The sequence below is a fragment of the Euleptes europaea genome, chromosome 16, assembly GCF_029931775.1.
Source record: "Euleptes europaea isolate rEulEur1 chromosome 16, rEulEur1.hap1, whole genome shotgun sequence".
Taxonomy (NCBI): domain Eukaryota; kingdom Metazoa; phylum Chordata; class Lepidosauria; order Squamata; family Sphaerodactylidae; genus Euleptes; species Euleptes europaea.
Window position 1 is genome coordinate 54,226,982 of NC_079327.1, and position 16,786 is coordinate 54,243,767.

Consider the following 16,786-nt stretch of genomic DNA (forward strand, 5'->3'; position numbering starts at 1 on the left):
ATGAAAACAGTTGGTAACACACTACGCCATGAAGGACTGAGATCTTACAGAGCCCGCAAGGTCCCCTTGCTCAAGACAGCACATGTACAGGCCCGTCTGCAGTTTGCCAATGCACATCTGAACGACCCAGAGGAGAACTGGGTGAAAGTGTTGTGGTCAGATGAGACCAAAATCGAGCTCTTTGGCATCAACTCAACTCGCTGTTTGGTGGAGGAGGAATGCTGCCTACGACCCCAAGAACACCATCCCCACCATCAAACATGGAGGGGGACATATTACGCTTTGGGGGTGTTTTTCTGCTAAGGGGACAGGACACCTTCACCGCATTGAAAGGACGATGGATGGGACCATATATCGTCAAATCTTGGGTGAGCACCTCCTTCCTTCAGCCAGGGCATTGAAAATGGGTCGAGGATGGGTATTCCAGCATGACAATGACCCAAAACACACGGCCAAGGCAACAAAGGAGTGGCTCAAGAAGAAGCACATTAAGGTCCTGGAGTGGCCTAGCCAGTCTCCAGACCTTAATCCCATCGAAAATCTGTGCAGGGAGCTGAAGGTTCGAGTAGCTACATATCAGCCTCGAAATCTTACTGACTTGGAGAGGATCTGCAAAGAGGAGTGGGACAAAATACCTCCTGAGATGTGTGCAAACCTGGTGGCCACCTACAAGAAACGTCTGACCTCTGTAATTGCCAACAAGGGTTTTGCCACCAAGTACTAAGTCATCTTTTGCAAAGGGATCAAATACTTATTTCAGTCATTATAAGGCACATCAATCTCTGACTTTTGTCTTCTGGGTTTCTGGGGTTTTTTCTGTTGTTATTCTGTCCCTCACAGCTACAATAAACCTACCATTAAAATTATGGACTGTCATTTCTTCGTCAGAGGGCAAACGGGCAAATTCAGCAGGGGATCAAATACTTTTTTCCCCTCACTGTATTTTTCATAAGGATTCTGAAATATCATACTAGGGCTGTCGATTCGGTTCGTCCGAACTGAACAATCAGCTGAATTTCCCCCAATTCTGAGTTTTTTAGTTCGGATGGAACCGAACTCAAAAAAGGCGGGAAAAGGACACGCCGAATTCGGTGAGTTCTGGCGATCGCCGGATAAATTCAGCAGATTCGGCGTTCCCCGAACCTGTCTTTTCCCGCCTTTAAAGACCTCCCCGCCCGGTTTCCTGGGAGTCCCAGGAAACTGGGTGGGGGGTCTTTAAACTGCTCCACGCTGCCTGGGCAGGCAGCACGGAGCAGTTTAACCCCCCCGCCCCCTTCCTGGGACTCACGGGAAGGGGTGCAGTGGGTCTTTAAAGTGCTCCGCACAGGCAGCTGAGTGTCAGGACCCAGGCAGTGGAGCGCTTTAAACCCCACCACCACTGCCCTGCTTCCTGGGAGCCCCGGAAAGCTGGGCGGGGGGGGGGGGTTAAACTGCCATCACCCCGGTGCTCCGCCGGTCCCCCGCCCAACAGCTGAGCATCAGGACCCAGGCAGCAGAGCAGTTTAAACCCCCACCACCACCCGGCTTCCCAGGAGTTCCAGAAACTGGGCGGGGGGGTCTTTAAACCGAATTTGTTTGGGAATGCCGAATTTCCCACCAAATTCGGCATTCCCGAACATGGGGGGTTCGGAATTCGGCCGGACCGGACCCAAGTCGGGGTGGGTTCGGCTGAATCCGAACCGGCCCAATTTTTTTTTCCAACAGCCCTATATCATACATTTTATGTTTGAAATATTTAATCCACACTCCTGGGGTACACTCAAAAGTTCATTACTCCAAGCACATTGTATCTCCCTAGTTACCTATGGAATGGGAACGAGCCATGCTCATGCAGAGTCTCATGGATCATTACTTTTGCATAGATTATTATTGGTAATCCATTTCTTTATAATTTTTCCAACCAGAGCCAATAGCTTCAATATGAATTTAAGTTAAATGATAGGAAAACAACAGTCATAACCAATACAAAAGCATACTTTAGTACACCAGGGAACTTTAGGCCTGAAGGTCAAAATCAAGTCCTCCTTTCCCTAATTTTATCTTCAACTCTTCTATGTAGTCACTAATTTTTTTCCCTACTCTGCTTTGTAATCTAATCATTTCCACCTATCATATCAACAAGAAGCCAGGTTTCTAATGAGTATGTATGGTGATGTTTGAGAGAAAGTATATATAATGGGAGGAGCCCCGTGGTACAGAGTGTTAAGCTGCAATACTGCAGTCAAATCTCTGCTCATGACCTGAGTTCGATCCCAACGGAAGTTGGTTTCAGGTAGCTGGCTCAAGGTTGACTCAGCCTTCCATCCTTCCGAGGTTGGTAAAATGAGTACCCAGCTTGCTGGGGGTAAAGGGGAGATGACTTGGGAAGGCAATGGCAAACCACCCCATACACAAAAGTCTGCCTAGAAAAAGTCGGGATGTGACATCACCCCATGAGTCAGGAATGACCTGGTGCTTGCACAGGGGACCTTTACCTTTATATATAATGGGGGGGGGAGTCTTATAGGTATGTACTCACAAATACAAAAAACATATGCATGCCTGTGGGTACAAGTATGAAGAATTCAACAGAGTGAGAATCTCTGGATGCAAGAGTGAGGACATGTAGAGAAACCACGTTAGTATATGTCAAAGAAGAGTGCATATACACCAGCCAGTTTAAGATAAATAAGACACAGAATGACATTTTTCATGCAGCCTGTTAACTAGTCCAAAATATTTTCCCAGGATTATATGTGCAGTGCTGGAGAGTGTTGATGAAAATTTCTTATTTATGACATTCTTCAAAGGAGAAATAATGTCTTATATATAATAATGAGGCAAGAAGGAGCATTATTGAACAACTTATTTAAAATAAAAGAAAAAATGGGCATGCCAATTTTTATTTAGGCCTGTTTTTAATTTGTAATGGACTTTTAGAGGATACCAGTAAGACACCATTCTAATTCAGGCAGAAATTAAGATAGTGTTAAGGGAAGAATGAACTATTATTCTGACTGTATACTATGTGCCGGTGGCATGTTTGGGTTTGCCGGCAAATCAGATTCATGGGATTGGTTGATGGAGGGCCAGGGCACACAAGGAATACATATGGTCCCAGTTGGAGTTTATTTAACTTTATGTTTTGAGTTGCAGCTTTATGCCAGAGGCGAGTGTGGATTTGTGTACTGTTTATTGTGGCCACAGTATTGTTTACTGGGCACGTGTTTATGCTGCTGCATCCAGATAGGGCAGGAACCTGGACCTCGACGAATTGCTGCAAATCTATTGGACAGGCCACAGACGCATGCGCTGGGGAGCATTGGGAGCCATGTTGGAGAGAATGGTTCAGAGACACGGTACTTCGGGTGCATTGGTTATACAGTTGGGGAAAAATGATTTGGCTTGCTGGATGGGAAAAGACCTGATGGAGACGTTTGTTCTGACTTGAGGTCCATGGCTGCACATTGGTCCGGCACAGTATTTTGCTGGTCAGATATGTTGGAGTGGCGCCAACCTGAAGAAAGTGGACATTGCAAGGCGTAAGATAACTTACGCCATCTGTCAAATAATGCCCACCATCGGAGGATTGGTTTTCCATCACTGGGACATTTCCTTTTGCCATTCTGCTATGTTTTGGTGTGATGGAGTTCACTTGTCCAAATGGGGGATGGACATATGGTTGGGCGATATCCAGCATGGCTTGGAAGTATGGCTCCAGCTGTAGAGCATTGGCAGAAGCAGGGCAAGGTCATGTGCCCCACCCTGCTCTTTTGCAGGGTAAGCATTAGGCTGGATTCATTTTGGAAGGAAAGCGGTCTGTGAGCCCCCTTCCTCTGCCTAGGGGAATCCCAGTAAAGGATTTTGAGAAAAGCACAGGGGGCAAGGCATGCCCAGGTCAGGGGTGGTCTGAGTTGCCTCTTCTCAGGTGGCAGGGGAACCACCAAGTGACTCATGTCCAGGTGATTCCCGGCACTGCCACCCCTTGTTACTCCTAGCAGAACTACTGGGAGTAGTTTAAGCACATCAGGCCATATTGGGGTCAGCAGATGTCTCCATTACTTCAGCCCATATGTGGCGCCAATGCTTCACAGCTGTTGAAAAGTTAATAAATAAGTTGCAATCTGTTCAAGCGTATTATTTGTAGTTATTCAAGACAGGAGCCTTCCCCTTCTAATTAGCCCAGGACTAGCAAATAAATCTTCTTGGTTGTTCATATACTAATCGTGCCTGAGAAATCTCAATAATCTCCTAGTGCACCACAAAATTTTCCTCATGGCAACGAACTCAAAGCCTATACACTTGCTACCTTTAGAACACCTGGTAACTGAGGGGAAGGATTATAGTTTGAACCAAACCTAGATCCCCCCAAAATCATAGGAGGCTGTGTGGGTCCCCTGAGTTGGTAGAAAAGGCCTGTCACAGCTGAGTTAAACAAAGACGAGACAGAGACTAACTACACAAGTGAAACCACTGGTCTAAGAACAGTAAAGAGGCAGGCAGGATGAGACTGGGGGCAGCTTGAACTGGTGGGGCATTGTCCAATTTGCCCTAGTGGACAAGCATCCATTGAGATAATTCTATCAAAAACCTCTACAATCTTTTGTTCAATTCAAATTTTCCCTTTAGAAACTAAACACTGATGAATAATGCTAATTCAAAATGCCATTGTAGTACCAATGGATAACTGGTTTTGAAAAAGTTGCCCAGAAGATGCAGGTAGCATGAACAATAGTGCCAATTACAAAATTACAGTGTAAAAGCCATACACACCCCCACTGAGACTGGGTTACTGTTCCCCACAAAAAATCACAACATGTTATTAAAATTGGGAGTGTAACAAGGAATAAATTGGAGAACAATGGATTCTTTTACCAGTGTTGCCTGGAACTGACATCCTAACTGCATGTATGATTTTACTAACAGTACATGTTAATCAATGCTGAATTGGCTTGGTTTTAATTTGTGAATTTTAATACTGATTTTCCTGGGAGAAGTGTTCATTTTAAAAAGTAAATGTTTTGTGGCCTGCCTGTTGCAGAGCTAATCTTATTCTCAGGATTATGGTCATTTAGCACCACAATGGTATATATTCTCAATGGTTTTCACTCTATATTAAAGTTACGTTAATCAGTGGGATGTAACTGTCAGATGCACTGCATCACTACTTTCAAAATACAAGCTGCACTGCCTCCAAAGGAGGTTTCGGCCCCGCAGAAACCTCCTCCCAGCATTAAAAATCTGTGCAACCCTCATAGGTGGCATATCTCGGCAAAAATAAAAAGGGGTGTTCCCGGCCCAAAAGGGCTTTGAAGGCCGCCTAAAGGCAGCTCCTCCCCCAGCCCGGTGCCGTAACGCCCCAGGAATGCCTCCCAGGATGCTGTAACGCCCCGGGAACACCTCCCGGGAAGCCGGCGCAGCCCTTGACAGCATTTGAACGCCACTGGAAGGCCCTGTCAGTGTCCGGGCCTTCCTGCCAGCATTCGGGCCACTAACGCTGGCGTTAGTTGCCTGGACGCTGTCGCGATACCTTCCTGGCCTCCTAAGGGCTTTCACCCTTAGATCTCAGGAATGCGCTGTTAGCTACATAGTGTTTTTTGTTTTCTTTAAAAGGATATTAATTTTAAAAGGATGCAAAAGATTTAACAAATCACATATTAAAACTGCTGTCTACTATCATCTTGCAATTTGATTCATGCAAATCTTCTTGGGATAAAAATCAACCATAATTTAATTTTAAGCCTGCTCTAACCAGCAGCTATGCAATTTATGTACTATGTTTCTATTTTTACTGCAAGATAATGACAATGATGAATGCTTTCACCAGGAAATAAATATTCATTCATTACAAAGCTCAGATCAAAATTATATGCCTTCCCAAAGTATATGAATTTGCAAGATCTATTTGCTGCTGTGAGAGATTGATTAGGGGAGAAGATGGAACTGTGCTTACAGCCACATCTCTTGACATTTTAATAGTTCTGGTTCTGTTAAATTAAACCTACAGCAATAGTTACTTGTAACCAAGATAATCAATATAACTACAGTTGATGTTAGCTACAATAATATCAAATACGTGTGAATGAACAAGTTATTACTTATGGCCATAAATCACACCAAGCTGCACAAATACATGATGTTAAAAATCCCTATAGGGGATGCACTCATCTGCTACTAATCCTGTTGCTGGGTCACTGCTCCTCTGACCAATATAAACCAGGAACAAGCATTTTCTTATTAGCAATAATTTAGATGATATCTAACATTTTTGCATAAACAAGTCACACCATCAGAGTAAGAGTAATTGCTGTTATTGAAGAATGGCCACAGCACTGCCGTGATTGTATAGTTCAGTGGCAGATGTAAGAAATTTATTTCATTTTTATAATTTAAAAATATACCTGATGCCTCTCAACAATTAGGCACTTGGGGTGGTGAAACTGTAAAACTGCCTAGGGACCTATAGTAACAGCTCAGTAAGGAGTTGCATCACAAAATGTTTTTGAAACTCTTGAAATTCAAGTGATTCCCCATGCATTGCCATTGGCTGCTATTTAAAAAAGTAGAAAATTAATTTCACAGTTATTGTTCCATTGTATTTCCCCATAATGGCTAAATTAAAGCTGGGTATAGTGCTGTCTTCTGACCCTTCCTGGCTCAGGACACAGGTGGGAGACTACATTCTCCCTCCCCTTATAAGAACTTTCCTGCAAATAGAGCAAAACACCAATCTAGAGCACTTCTATTTAACAAGCTAGCTTTCTGTGTGCAAAAGGCTTTCCATGTGAGACAGCATTCAGTTGTGCATTTTGAATTTCTCCAGTTTTATTATTATTGACTGATTTCTCCTATTTTTTATATAGGAATATTCTTGGATTATGATGAATTGCTAATGGCTTGCAGTCTGCTCTATTCTAGTTAACTTATGGAGGAAAGAGCCAAGCACTTCTCCACTATGCTCGGATTCACCTTCAAGCAAAAGACGTCTTCCCTTTCTAGCACTTCGAACTATCATCAGTGAGCCATCAGTAGGAGGTAAGACAGCAGCCACACACCTCTCCATTGTATCTGCATATACTTCATCTGAGAATCTGATTAATTTTTAAAACTTTGTCAAATATATTATATTTTGATCATGAGAGCCATTTGTTGGCTGTAAAGTGGGATAGAAATATAATGAATAAAACAAAACTAAGCCACTAAAATGATTTCCAAGTACTTCAGCTGGAAAAACATTATATTTGAAAGAGTAAAAGTTTATTCTTACCTTGAGGCACTCTTCTTGCCTGCCAAGATCCTCACAGTCCCTACCCTGCAGACTAGGAGAATTAAGGATGTCTTCCATGTCAGATAAAGCTTGTAGAATCCGAAGGATCTCTGCCAGGTATGCAGAAGGCACATAAGAGGTTTCCATAGTCACACCTTCTGTCATCACAACAGTTGTCTCCTCATAGACAGTTTGCTGGTATAGATACATAACAGAATTTTTCCTTTAGTTTCAGAATGGATATGGGTTTTAAACAATATAAAGCAAGACTTTCTTGACACATTTGTATCACTGTGACAGATCATCTCCCTCAAATTGTTTTAATGTAATGATTACCTACTACTAATTTGAATCAATAATTTGTTAAAGCTGCTTGCCACATTATTTTACCTAATGCTTCTCCAACATGCAGCTTATATTCATGTATTTTAACAGCTCACTATAGCCAAAATGAACTACCAGACATTGCAGATATGTTGGCCATGATCCCACTTGAATTTTCAAGTGTGTGGTTGAATTTTTTATAGAATGTTGATAGCACCATTCCCCAGCTAGCATATTCATACATACTTAGAAAGAAAACTTGCAAATGATATCAGGGAGAATATTAAGTAGACTTAGGTATAGCTTTTCTGTACAACCATTGAGATCATGGCCACTGTCTCAAGTTTGTAGTCCTAAATTGTGTCATAACCAATAGGGCTGTTGATTGTTGAAACCGAACAAAAAAAAATACAGAATAAATGCCAATTCGGTAAATTTCTGGTTTGGTATACCGAGTCAGCAAAATCCGGGAGGTTGGAAAAGCCAAATTTGCCATTCCCGAATATCTGGCTTTCCATGGCTCCTGCAGGGGCAATTTTGTAGGTAGAGGTCCCATATTTTCAGGGTAGCTAGAAGGGACTCTCCCTGCAAGAACCCCCAAGTTTGGTAAAGATTGGGCCAGGGGGTCCAGAGTTATGGGGTTTGGAAGGGGTTGCCCCATCCTCCCCCATTGTAATGCATTGGAAAAAAGGCTTTAGTTCAGACTCTTTAATGTGACCTTTGCATTGTATCTCAATGGGGAAGCTGTGCTTTAAACGGTGGGAAAGTTCACGCTGCACCTCCATAGAGACAAAGTGTATCACATAGTATCTCTGTGCAGGCGAACTTTCCCACCCAACGTTTAATGCCCGGCTTCCCCACTGAGATACATTAGATCAGATTAAAGAATCACTTTGCCAATGCATTTCCAAGGGGGAGGACGGGGTGACCCCTTCCAGACCCCATAACTTCGGACCCCTTACCCAATCTTAACCAAACTTGGGGGGTTCTTGCAAGGAGAGTCCCTTCAAGCTACCCTGAAAATTTGGGACCTCTACCTGCAAAAATCCCCCCCCCAGAGCCACGGAAAGCCATGAATGTGTTTAAATGGCTTTAAATGGCCGAATTATTCAGGAAACCCGAATTCCTACCTATACCAGTATAGGGGGATTCAGGATTTCCCAGGGGGAAAAGACCATTTAAAGCCGAATCCAAATTATACCGAATGTTTTTAAATTCAACAGCCCTAATAGCCAAGAGTCCTTCAACATTGCCTTCAATTGACCAAACATAGTGTATTATAAAACTGACCACAAGCTAAAGATCAGCTTACAAAAAAAATTACATCTTAACAATAAGGAATCCTGACTCCCCAAGGTATGCATTTGCATAGACCCAGCATAAGTTGGTTTACACACAACCCCTCTGCATGTTGCTAGGGCTGTCGATTTGCTTCATCACGAACTGAAAAACAGCCAAATTTCCCCTAATTCGGTGTTTTTTAGTTCGGATGGAACCGAACTCAAAAAAGGCGGGAAAACGGGGAGCCGAATTCAGCGAGTTCGGGGTGTTTGGCGAATAAATTCAGCAAATTCGGGGTTCGGCGCAGCAGCATAACCATCAGTTAGTAACCAGCATTCTCCTGCGGCCAATCGGTGGCCAAGCTGGGTCTTCTTCCCCACCCTTAATGTGCATCTCTGGCAATGGGGGTTTGCAATTAGCAGAGCTTGCCACCCACGCCCAAAGCTCCCAGCCCCGACAAACAGCTAATTTTTCTCCTGTGTGTGTGTGTGTGGGGGAAAGCAGAGTCTGTGTGTGTGTGGGGAGGGAGCAGTTTCTGTGGATGGGGGGGAAGCCAACGGGGGCTTTCGCCTGCTCTGTGGGGGGTTGCCCCCTGATGGAACAGAAGTCATCCACAGTAATACCCATTTTGGGGCTTTTCTCTATAATTTTTCTCCTGTGTGTGTGTGTGGGGGGGAGCAGAGTCTGTGTGTGGGGGGGAGGGAGCAGTTTCTGTGGGGGGGGAAGCCAAAGGGGGCTTTCGCCTGTTCTGTGGGGGGGTGCCCCCTGAGTCTCTCTCTCCCTGGTTTGACGGGGGGGGGGGGGCTTCAGTTGTGTGTCCTCAGGTTTCCCCTCATTCATAAGATTGGTTAGATCTATTTTGATGCTTGCTGAAAACTGGTTTTCATATTGTGACTTAAGAATGCATTTGCCTGGTCCTGAGTCCGATGCAAAAGGGGAAATTCCACCCCCTCCTGCTCCTTATGCATACTGCCTCTGTCCCTTTCCATGGTTTGCAAACTCCCAGGTGTCAGGTGTTGCTTTGCATGGTTGCAAACGTGTTGCTTTGCATGGTTTGTATGGTTGCAAATATGCTGCTTTGCATGGTTTGCATGGCTGCAAATGTGTTCCTTTGCATGGTTTGCAAATTTCTTTGCACCTGCCCCACCCTTGCTCCCCGCAGCTCAGCTGTTTGTCGGGGCTGGGAGCTTTGGGCGTGGGCAGCAAGCTCTGCTAATTGCAAACCCCCATTGTCAGAGATGCACATTAAGGAGGGTGGACACCTTTGGGGGCCCATATCTCAGCCCCCCCTGACCCAATCTTTACAAAACTTGGTGGTTCTTGCAAGAAGGGTCCCCTCAAGCTACGCTGAAAGTTTGGGACCTCTACCCCCAAAAATGCCCCCCCGGAGCCACGGAAAGGCGCAATTGTGTTTTTAATGGCTTTATTCTGCCAAATTTTTCTCCGAACTCCGGATCTCATGCCGAATTGCATGGACCCGAAGCGGGGGAGTTCGGACTTCGGCATTTCCCGAATAAAAACGGGCCAAATTTTGCTGAATCAGAATTTTACTGAATTTTTTTTCAACAGCCCTACATATTGCCTGAATGCACGGAAAGGGACAGTGGGCATGACTACACTTACCCTATACCCTGCCTTTGTAGGATCAGCAGGACATTTACACAGTGAGAATGCACACTTCCTCACTGTGACTGGAGATGCTGATATCTCAATATTGCTGATCATGGGGAGTGAGCATATGCACAGACACTACCTCCACATGTAGATGCCATGCTCATGAGCTGGCGATCAAGCAGAGGAGAGGGGCCAGCACACTCATGTCCTCTCCTTCCACATGCATTCAAACACATAGTTTGTAGACATTGAGAATGAGAAGGTCCCTCTAGCGGCAGCTGCTTCTGTGGCAGTTGAGGATGAACAGATGAATGAGTATGGCTGTGCCCACTCTAGGCACGCACAATGAAAACTGTTGTGGGTAGGGAAGACTATTAACAAGTAACAACACCTGTACTGAACTCAGTAGATGCACTCAAAAAACAGCACTTCTCCCATTTTCTGAGGAGTGGGAGACCCTCACAAGAAAAATGTGCCACAAGATGGGGCCTGCAGCAAGAAGGGGATTAGCATCTTCTGCTGACACAAGCTATAAGAAGAAGAGGGAGAAAGAGGCAATTTAACCTGATTTCTCCTAATCACTGCAGCACCCAATTCTGCGGTGCATTTTACTTGTGAGTTCCTCCCAGTCTTCTGACAGAGGTTTTGGCACAAATGGCAAAGCTGTTTGCAGAAGAGGAAGTCAGGGACTTCCACTAGCTCTATCTGTGAACTCTGTTCTACTAGCTCTGTGAACTCTTCCACCTCACTGCCATGGCCATGAGGTCCCAAGAAGCACCACTAGCTCTATCTGTGAACCACTAGCTCTATCTGTGAACTCTTCCACCTCACTGCCATGGCCATGAGGTCCCAAGAAGCACCAACACCAACAGGGAGAGCAAAGTCCACACTGTGGGTCACCTCTCGCAGTTCTGAACCCAAACATGTACACCATCTCCTCAGCCAGGACCCAAAAAAGCAGCTACGCACTGACAGATAAGCAGGGGACTGTTTTTCCAACCTCATTTCCCCTTTCCCTTTGTCTGTAGTCGGGAGCTGCCCCTACAGTGCCACCTCTCACACCCAAGCCTGGCAGCCAGCAGGGGCGGCAGGAGCCCAAGACCCTCCTCTCTATGATCACCCCTTTGCACAAGGGGGTTTGGTGTATTGGGACTGGCCACCACAGCTGTTGGGGGGGGGGAGCCCAAGCTGTTGGATCTGCACTGAACTGGCAGCTCAGGCTCCTCCGACAAGGAGCTATGGGGGGGGGGGGCAGAGCTGTACCTTGCTGAGTAGAATGGATAAGCACACAATCCTTAACCTCATTCCCTTGCAGGAGCAGACTCCCATGGAGAGTGTATCAAGATGGACTCATTGTTTGCTTTTGGCTTGGACATGAGAGCCAGACAAGTGAACGTGTTTTGGATAGAGTGAACCTTTGCCAGGAGTGGCGGTTGTGGAAGAGGTCCACCCCAAAAAGCTCTTCGCCTCTTGTTGCATATGCACATGTCTGTTTTGTCATTCCTCAGGTGGAGATTGAACAGGGAGAGCTGCGGCTCCAACTACTAACCCCCCATGCCACACTGTGCCCTGGCCACAGAAAATCCTGCTGTTGGAAGGTGTAAATTGTATGTAGCCTGCTGTCCTTCTTGGTCCTCCATCCCATTTGGAAGCCATCCCAAGAGAGTTACACCCATTTCCCCTGAGGTTATACATAGTTGGAACCTCTCTGCCCTGTTCCGCTGGTGTGGGGGTGAAGCAGGTGACATTGTCCATTAGAAACGCCTTGCCGCCAGCATTTGCACTGTCTGGCTGTCTTGACAGTGGAAAACAATGCTGGTCAATTTCTGGGTGTCTAGCACTACAGAAACCTGGAAGGGCCTGACGGATCCTAGAAACCTCAGCCCCATTTGACTATGCGAATGAAGGGGAAGAGCAAGATAAAGCTGCAGAATTTGGGTTTTGTAGGGGACCATTTGCAAAAAAGATTAGTGTCGCTATTGTGCATGTCAGGCTTCTGGGGAAATGACAAACAGGATAATAAATGCTGTTGAAACAGATGGCATACCAGGTTCCAGGTGGCTCCTGTTTATCCCAGCCCAGAACCTTAAAAGATAGGAGCACCCCCCCTTTGTGAAGTGGTTGCCTGTGGAGGGAGCAGCCATCTGCATAGATGTGCAGTTCTTTCCATGATCCAGTTCCTAAGGAAGCTGGCTGGACACTAAAATTCTGCTTCTGCTGATGCCCTTTGCCATCAGAAACAAAACCACAAATTGTTGAAGCAGAATATTTGCTGTTCACAGATGGTAGTGGTGTTGCGGCTTGAAGCAGATTCCCTATGAATACCATAAACACAAGGGGGCTCCACTCATCCCGTTGCTGATGGTCAATCCTTCTCTGAGGGAACCAGAGGTCAGAGGACCCCAAAAGGTGGACTGAGTGACTGGGCCCCATCTGCGCCAAATGTGCTCTGGCATCTGCTCATGCTCAATGTGACTTCTGACATCCTGTCTCACCACTGTTTCCTCTGACTGTGTGTCATCCTGCCCCCCAACCAAGGGATCCTCCAACAAGCTACATGATGGATTGAGGCAGCCATTGGTTTTGGAGCCATGTTTTGGAGCATAGCACAGATGGTGATGAGCTTGGCGACTGTATGTTGGAGGCAATGGAACCGCATCTTCAACTGGCCAAATGACCGTTCTATGACCATGTGTGTCTGGCAGTGTGTTTGGTTGTAGGCTGCACTGTCTGGCAGGTCACCCTTGGGATACGAAGTCAGCAAATAAGGGAGGAGGGAGTATACACAGTCAACTAGCATAGATGGAATGATACCCATCAGGATTGAGGAACTCTGTCTGCTGGCTCACCCCCCTTCTCTGACCACTGACCCAGCAGCCATCCTTTGCCCTCTGTCCATGTGGCCAATAGGTGATGGAGGCAAGATGCTGCAAAAATCTGAGCATCATGGATGCTGCCCGGGAACTTAGCAAGCACAGCATAGTGCCACCCAAACATATAGTACTGCCAGTAGGTGGATGTGTCACATGCCTAGCTGAGGCAAGAGAGGCAGGAAGGGGCACCATGCCAGGGTAGGCTGGCTGAGACCATCATGCAGGTAGTGATACCACCCATGGTAGTGGGTGGCCGCGGCTTTGAGGTGTTGTGCAGTGTGAGGTGTCCTGTTGTCCCCTCAACCCTTCCTGCACCCCTATAACTCAATGACTCCTTTCCTTCCCCCTGCAGACAACTCTCATAGTGGGAATCCCATTGCAGGACCATCTACGGCAGTGGCCAAGGAAGGAAGTGGCCACCGCCAACACTGCTGCCCCATTTCTCCTGCCAGGGTGCAAGTCTGGGACCTCGGGTCCCAACAACTCAGGCCATTATTCCCTTGTGCCAAGCCAGAAGGAGATGGAGTTAAGGGAAGTGGAGGAAGACCAGAGCAGCTGAGCTGCAGAGGGGGGGGGATACAGAGGTGAGGTGACTATGAAGACAGGTAGTAGCAAAAAATATGTTAATGGGTGCCCACATGGGCTGAGGCTACGCTCTCTGTCACCCCACTCCAGGAACCTTTTCTCTGGTGTTCAAAGCTGATGTTGTGGACCACCTCCATGTCCTGAACCCCATGAAGCAAACTGTAGCAGCCAGGGCAGTCGTCCAGCAGAGACTGGGTATCATGGAGTCCCCAGGGCCAGTGGTTGAGGGCGAGCCCATGCAGCAGGCAGACTCGACTTCTTTGGATGGCAACAGAGTGGGAACAGCGGATACTGAGGAGGGTGCGGGAGCCAGAGGTGAGCTGCATCCTATGGATCCAGGTGGTGATGCTGCTGGTGCCCTGGGCAATGCTGGTGATTCCAGCGTCTTTTCTGGGCCCCAAGCATGGAGCAAATGGCCAACTCAGCCCACCCCCACCTTCTTGTCCATGTGGGTGGTGATCTTAATTTCACTGTATTCATTGTATATATTCACTGTATTCATTCTGATTTGCTTCTACATAGAAACAAGGTATTTATAATCATTATTAAACTCAAGACTATTAGTCACAATTTTCATATATTTATGATTCAGTAATTACTCCCCAAGTTATTATGTATGTTACATCTTTCCTCCTGATGCTTGTCTGTGACTTTCACTGGATGAGTGAAATGCACAAGCTTTCTCCTAAGGAAGGGCATATTTGTCCATTTGGGCTGCAGTTCTAGCCCACCAAACAGTAGATCCTGATAGTCATGTCATATTCAAATGAGCTATATTTGATAGGGAGAAGTACAGAAGCAGTGCATTTGGATTAAAGTCACATACAATTTTTTTTTGCATACTAATTTATCTTAGAAAAGGAAGCAAAGAGCAAGTGTTATTAATATTATTCTGCATTCCTGAGTGAATATAACAAATATATTTTACCATGTTTTATTTTTGCTTTAAAAGGGTAAAATTTCAATGGTCACCTGTAATAATTATACATACACATATTTTATCATCATCATCATCATCATCCCATAGAGAAATATAGGAAACATAATACTCCTAGTTAAATTAGGGCATTTTATTTGACTTTCTACCTTGTGCATTTCTATGGAAAATGCAGGTTACAGAAATCAAAATAAATAACAACTTTAGTTGGTTGTAGAGAATTCTACTCAGCTGCATGATGGGTGTTTAGTAGTATGGCCTTCACATGCTATTTATTCCCGCTACAAATTGGAATGTGTAATGCAGTCATTTCCCAATATGGTAATCCAAATAACTAGAAGACACCCAGAGACAAAAACCCAAACGTGTGTAGTTTAATCACTATGCACTACACAGTTTTTTTCTGACAGATATAGTGAAATATTGAGATTATGAATGCAAATGAAGAAAATGCAATTGCTACACTGCTGCACTATAGAAGGGATCCTCAACTTTGTGAACCTATGGGTCCTTTTGGAATTTTGAGAAGTTAGTTAGCACCACTACAAAATGACTACCATGAGCAGGCATTCAAACAAAAGTGGCTATTATTGGGTCCAATCACAAAACGTTGGAAAGTTCCAAGCCAAGTGTTATCCTCTGATAGATGGAGCAGTTTCCAAACAGATATTCCCTGAACACATAAAGGTGATGTTTCATGGGCTTTTCTGAAGCACCTTTTGTTCCAGTGAGGTGGTCTGAGGATGGAAGTGGACACCAGGAAACACACTGATGGGCATCATAGTGCCCATCAGCTCTAAGATGGGGATCAATGCATGCTGTAGCCTGTACATGTGAAAATAATCTAACCAGAAGATACTGCCAATAAAACAAGTTGCAAGGGATTGTTAATCCTTATAGTATCTAGAGTCCTACTGTCTTGTTATACAGTTTATATTGGGCAAAGAGAAAGGGCTCCTGCCAATGCTGAAAGAGTAATTTTAAAAGTCAGTTAACAATAAATGTCAATCTCATTTTTTAAAGCTGCCTCGGAAGCCATTTATCTTAACTGTTGTCTTTTTTAAATTCACCAACATGTCTTTGTTAAGGAAACGACACTGTGTTCGTCTGTAAAAAGATCCTCAATTTGGAAAGCTGTATTGTACTGAGTAAAATTATGAGATCTGAATGGCACATTTCCCAAATACAATATCCAATTGTCAAAATTAAAATATTATTTTGAGTACAAAACTAATCTCATTTAGAATTTAAAGATAGGAGAAAAATACAGAATTTAAAGCTTAAATGTTGCAGAATAGCTACACATTTAAATAGTATTTATTATCATAACCATTGCTAGCATATAACACCACTTTGCATGTATGAACACACTGCAGACCAACCATCAAACAATTAAAATCCTTCATTTGGCAGAATGATACAAAGGATTCATGTCTAAATGGAACATCTGGAAGGGAACAGATTTCATCCAATTCTTTCCTGTTGCTTAATAACACATCATATTTGAAAGAGGACAGATAAATTATATGGCACTGTTTCCAACAGAGGTGACTTGATTACTCAAATTCACCTGCTTGACTGCTCAATTTCCTTATGTTCACTGCACACCTGCGTCTATACAAAACTAGTGTGAAGATACTGTCATTTGCTATATAAATATGTAAATATGCTTGTTACATTTGTGCTATAAAACAAATGTATGTCCTGGCCATGGTTCACCAGTAACATCTCAGTGCTCTTGAGCTAAAAGCAGACAATTGCTTGGATGGGTTATAATTTTATTTCTCTGGTTTGTAACAGACAAACAGAAGAACTGTGTTGATATAGATACAAATAGAAAATATTTCCCAAAAGGTGCTCTGAAGAAATTCTGTGCTTGGCTTTTGTTTTCAGAAGAAGGGAAAAACCAGACCTAATTAATGAATA

At 44.7% G+C, this 16,786-nt stretch overlaps 1 protein-coding gene across 1 annotated transcript in view; it reads right to left on the bottom strand.

The window, feature by feature from the left end:
* The window catches only part of DMD (dystrophin), a 1,354,185-nt gene that overhangs the window by 689,251 nt on the left and 648,148 nt on the right, over window positions 1-16,786 (bottom strand). The window contains exon 42 of the mRNA XM_056862020.1: window positions 7,247-7,441. Coding sequence (XP_056717998.1) covers window positions 7,247-7,441 — 195 coding nt within the window. The remainder of the gene's footprint in view (window positions 1-7,246; window positions 7,442-16,786) is intronic.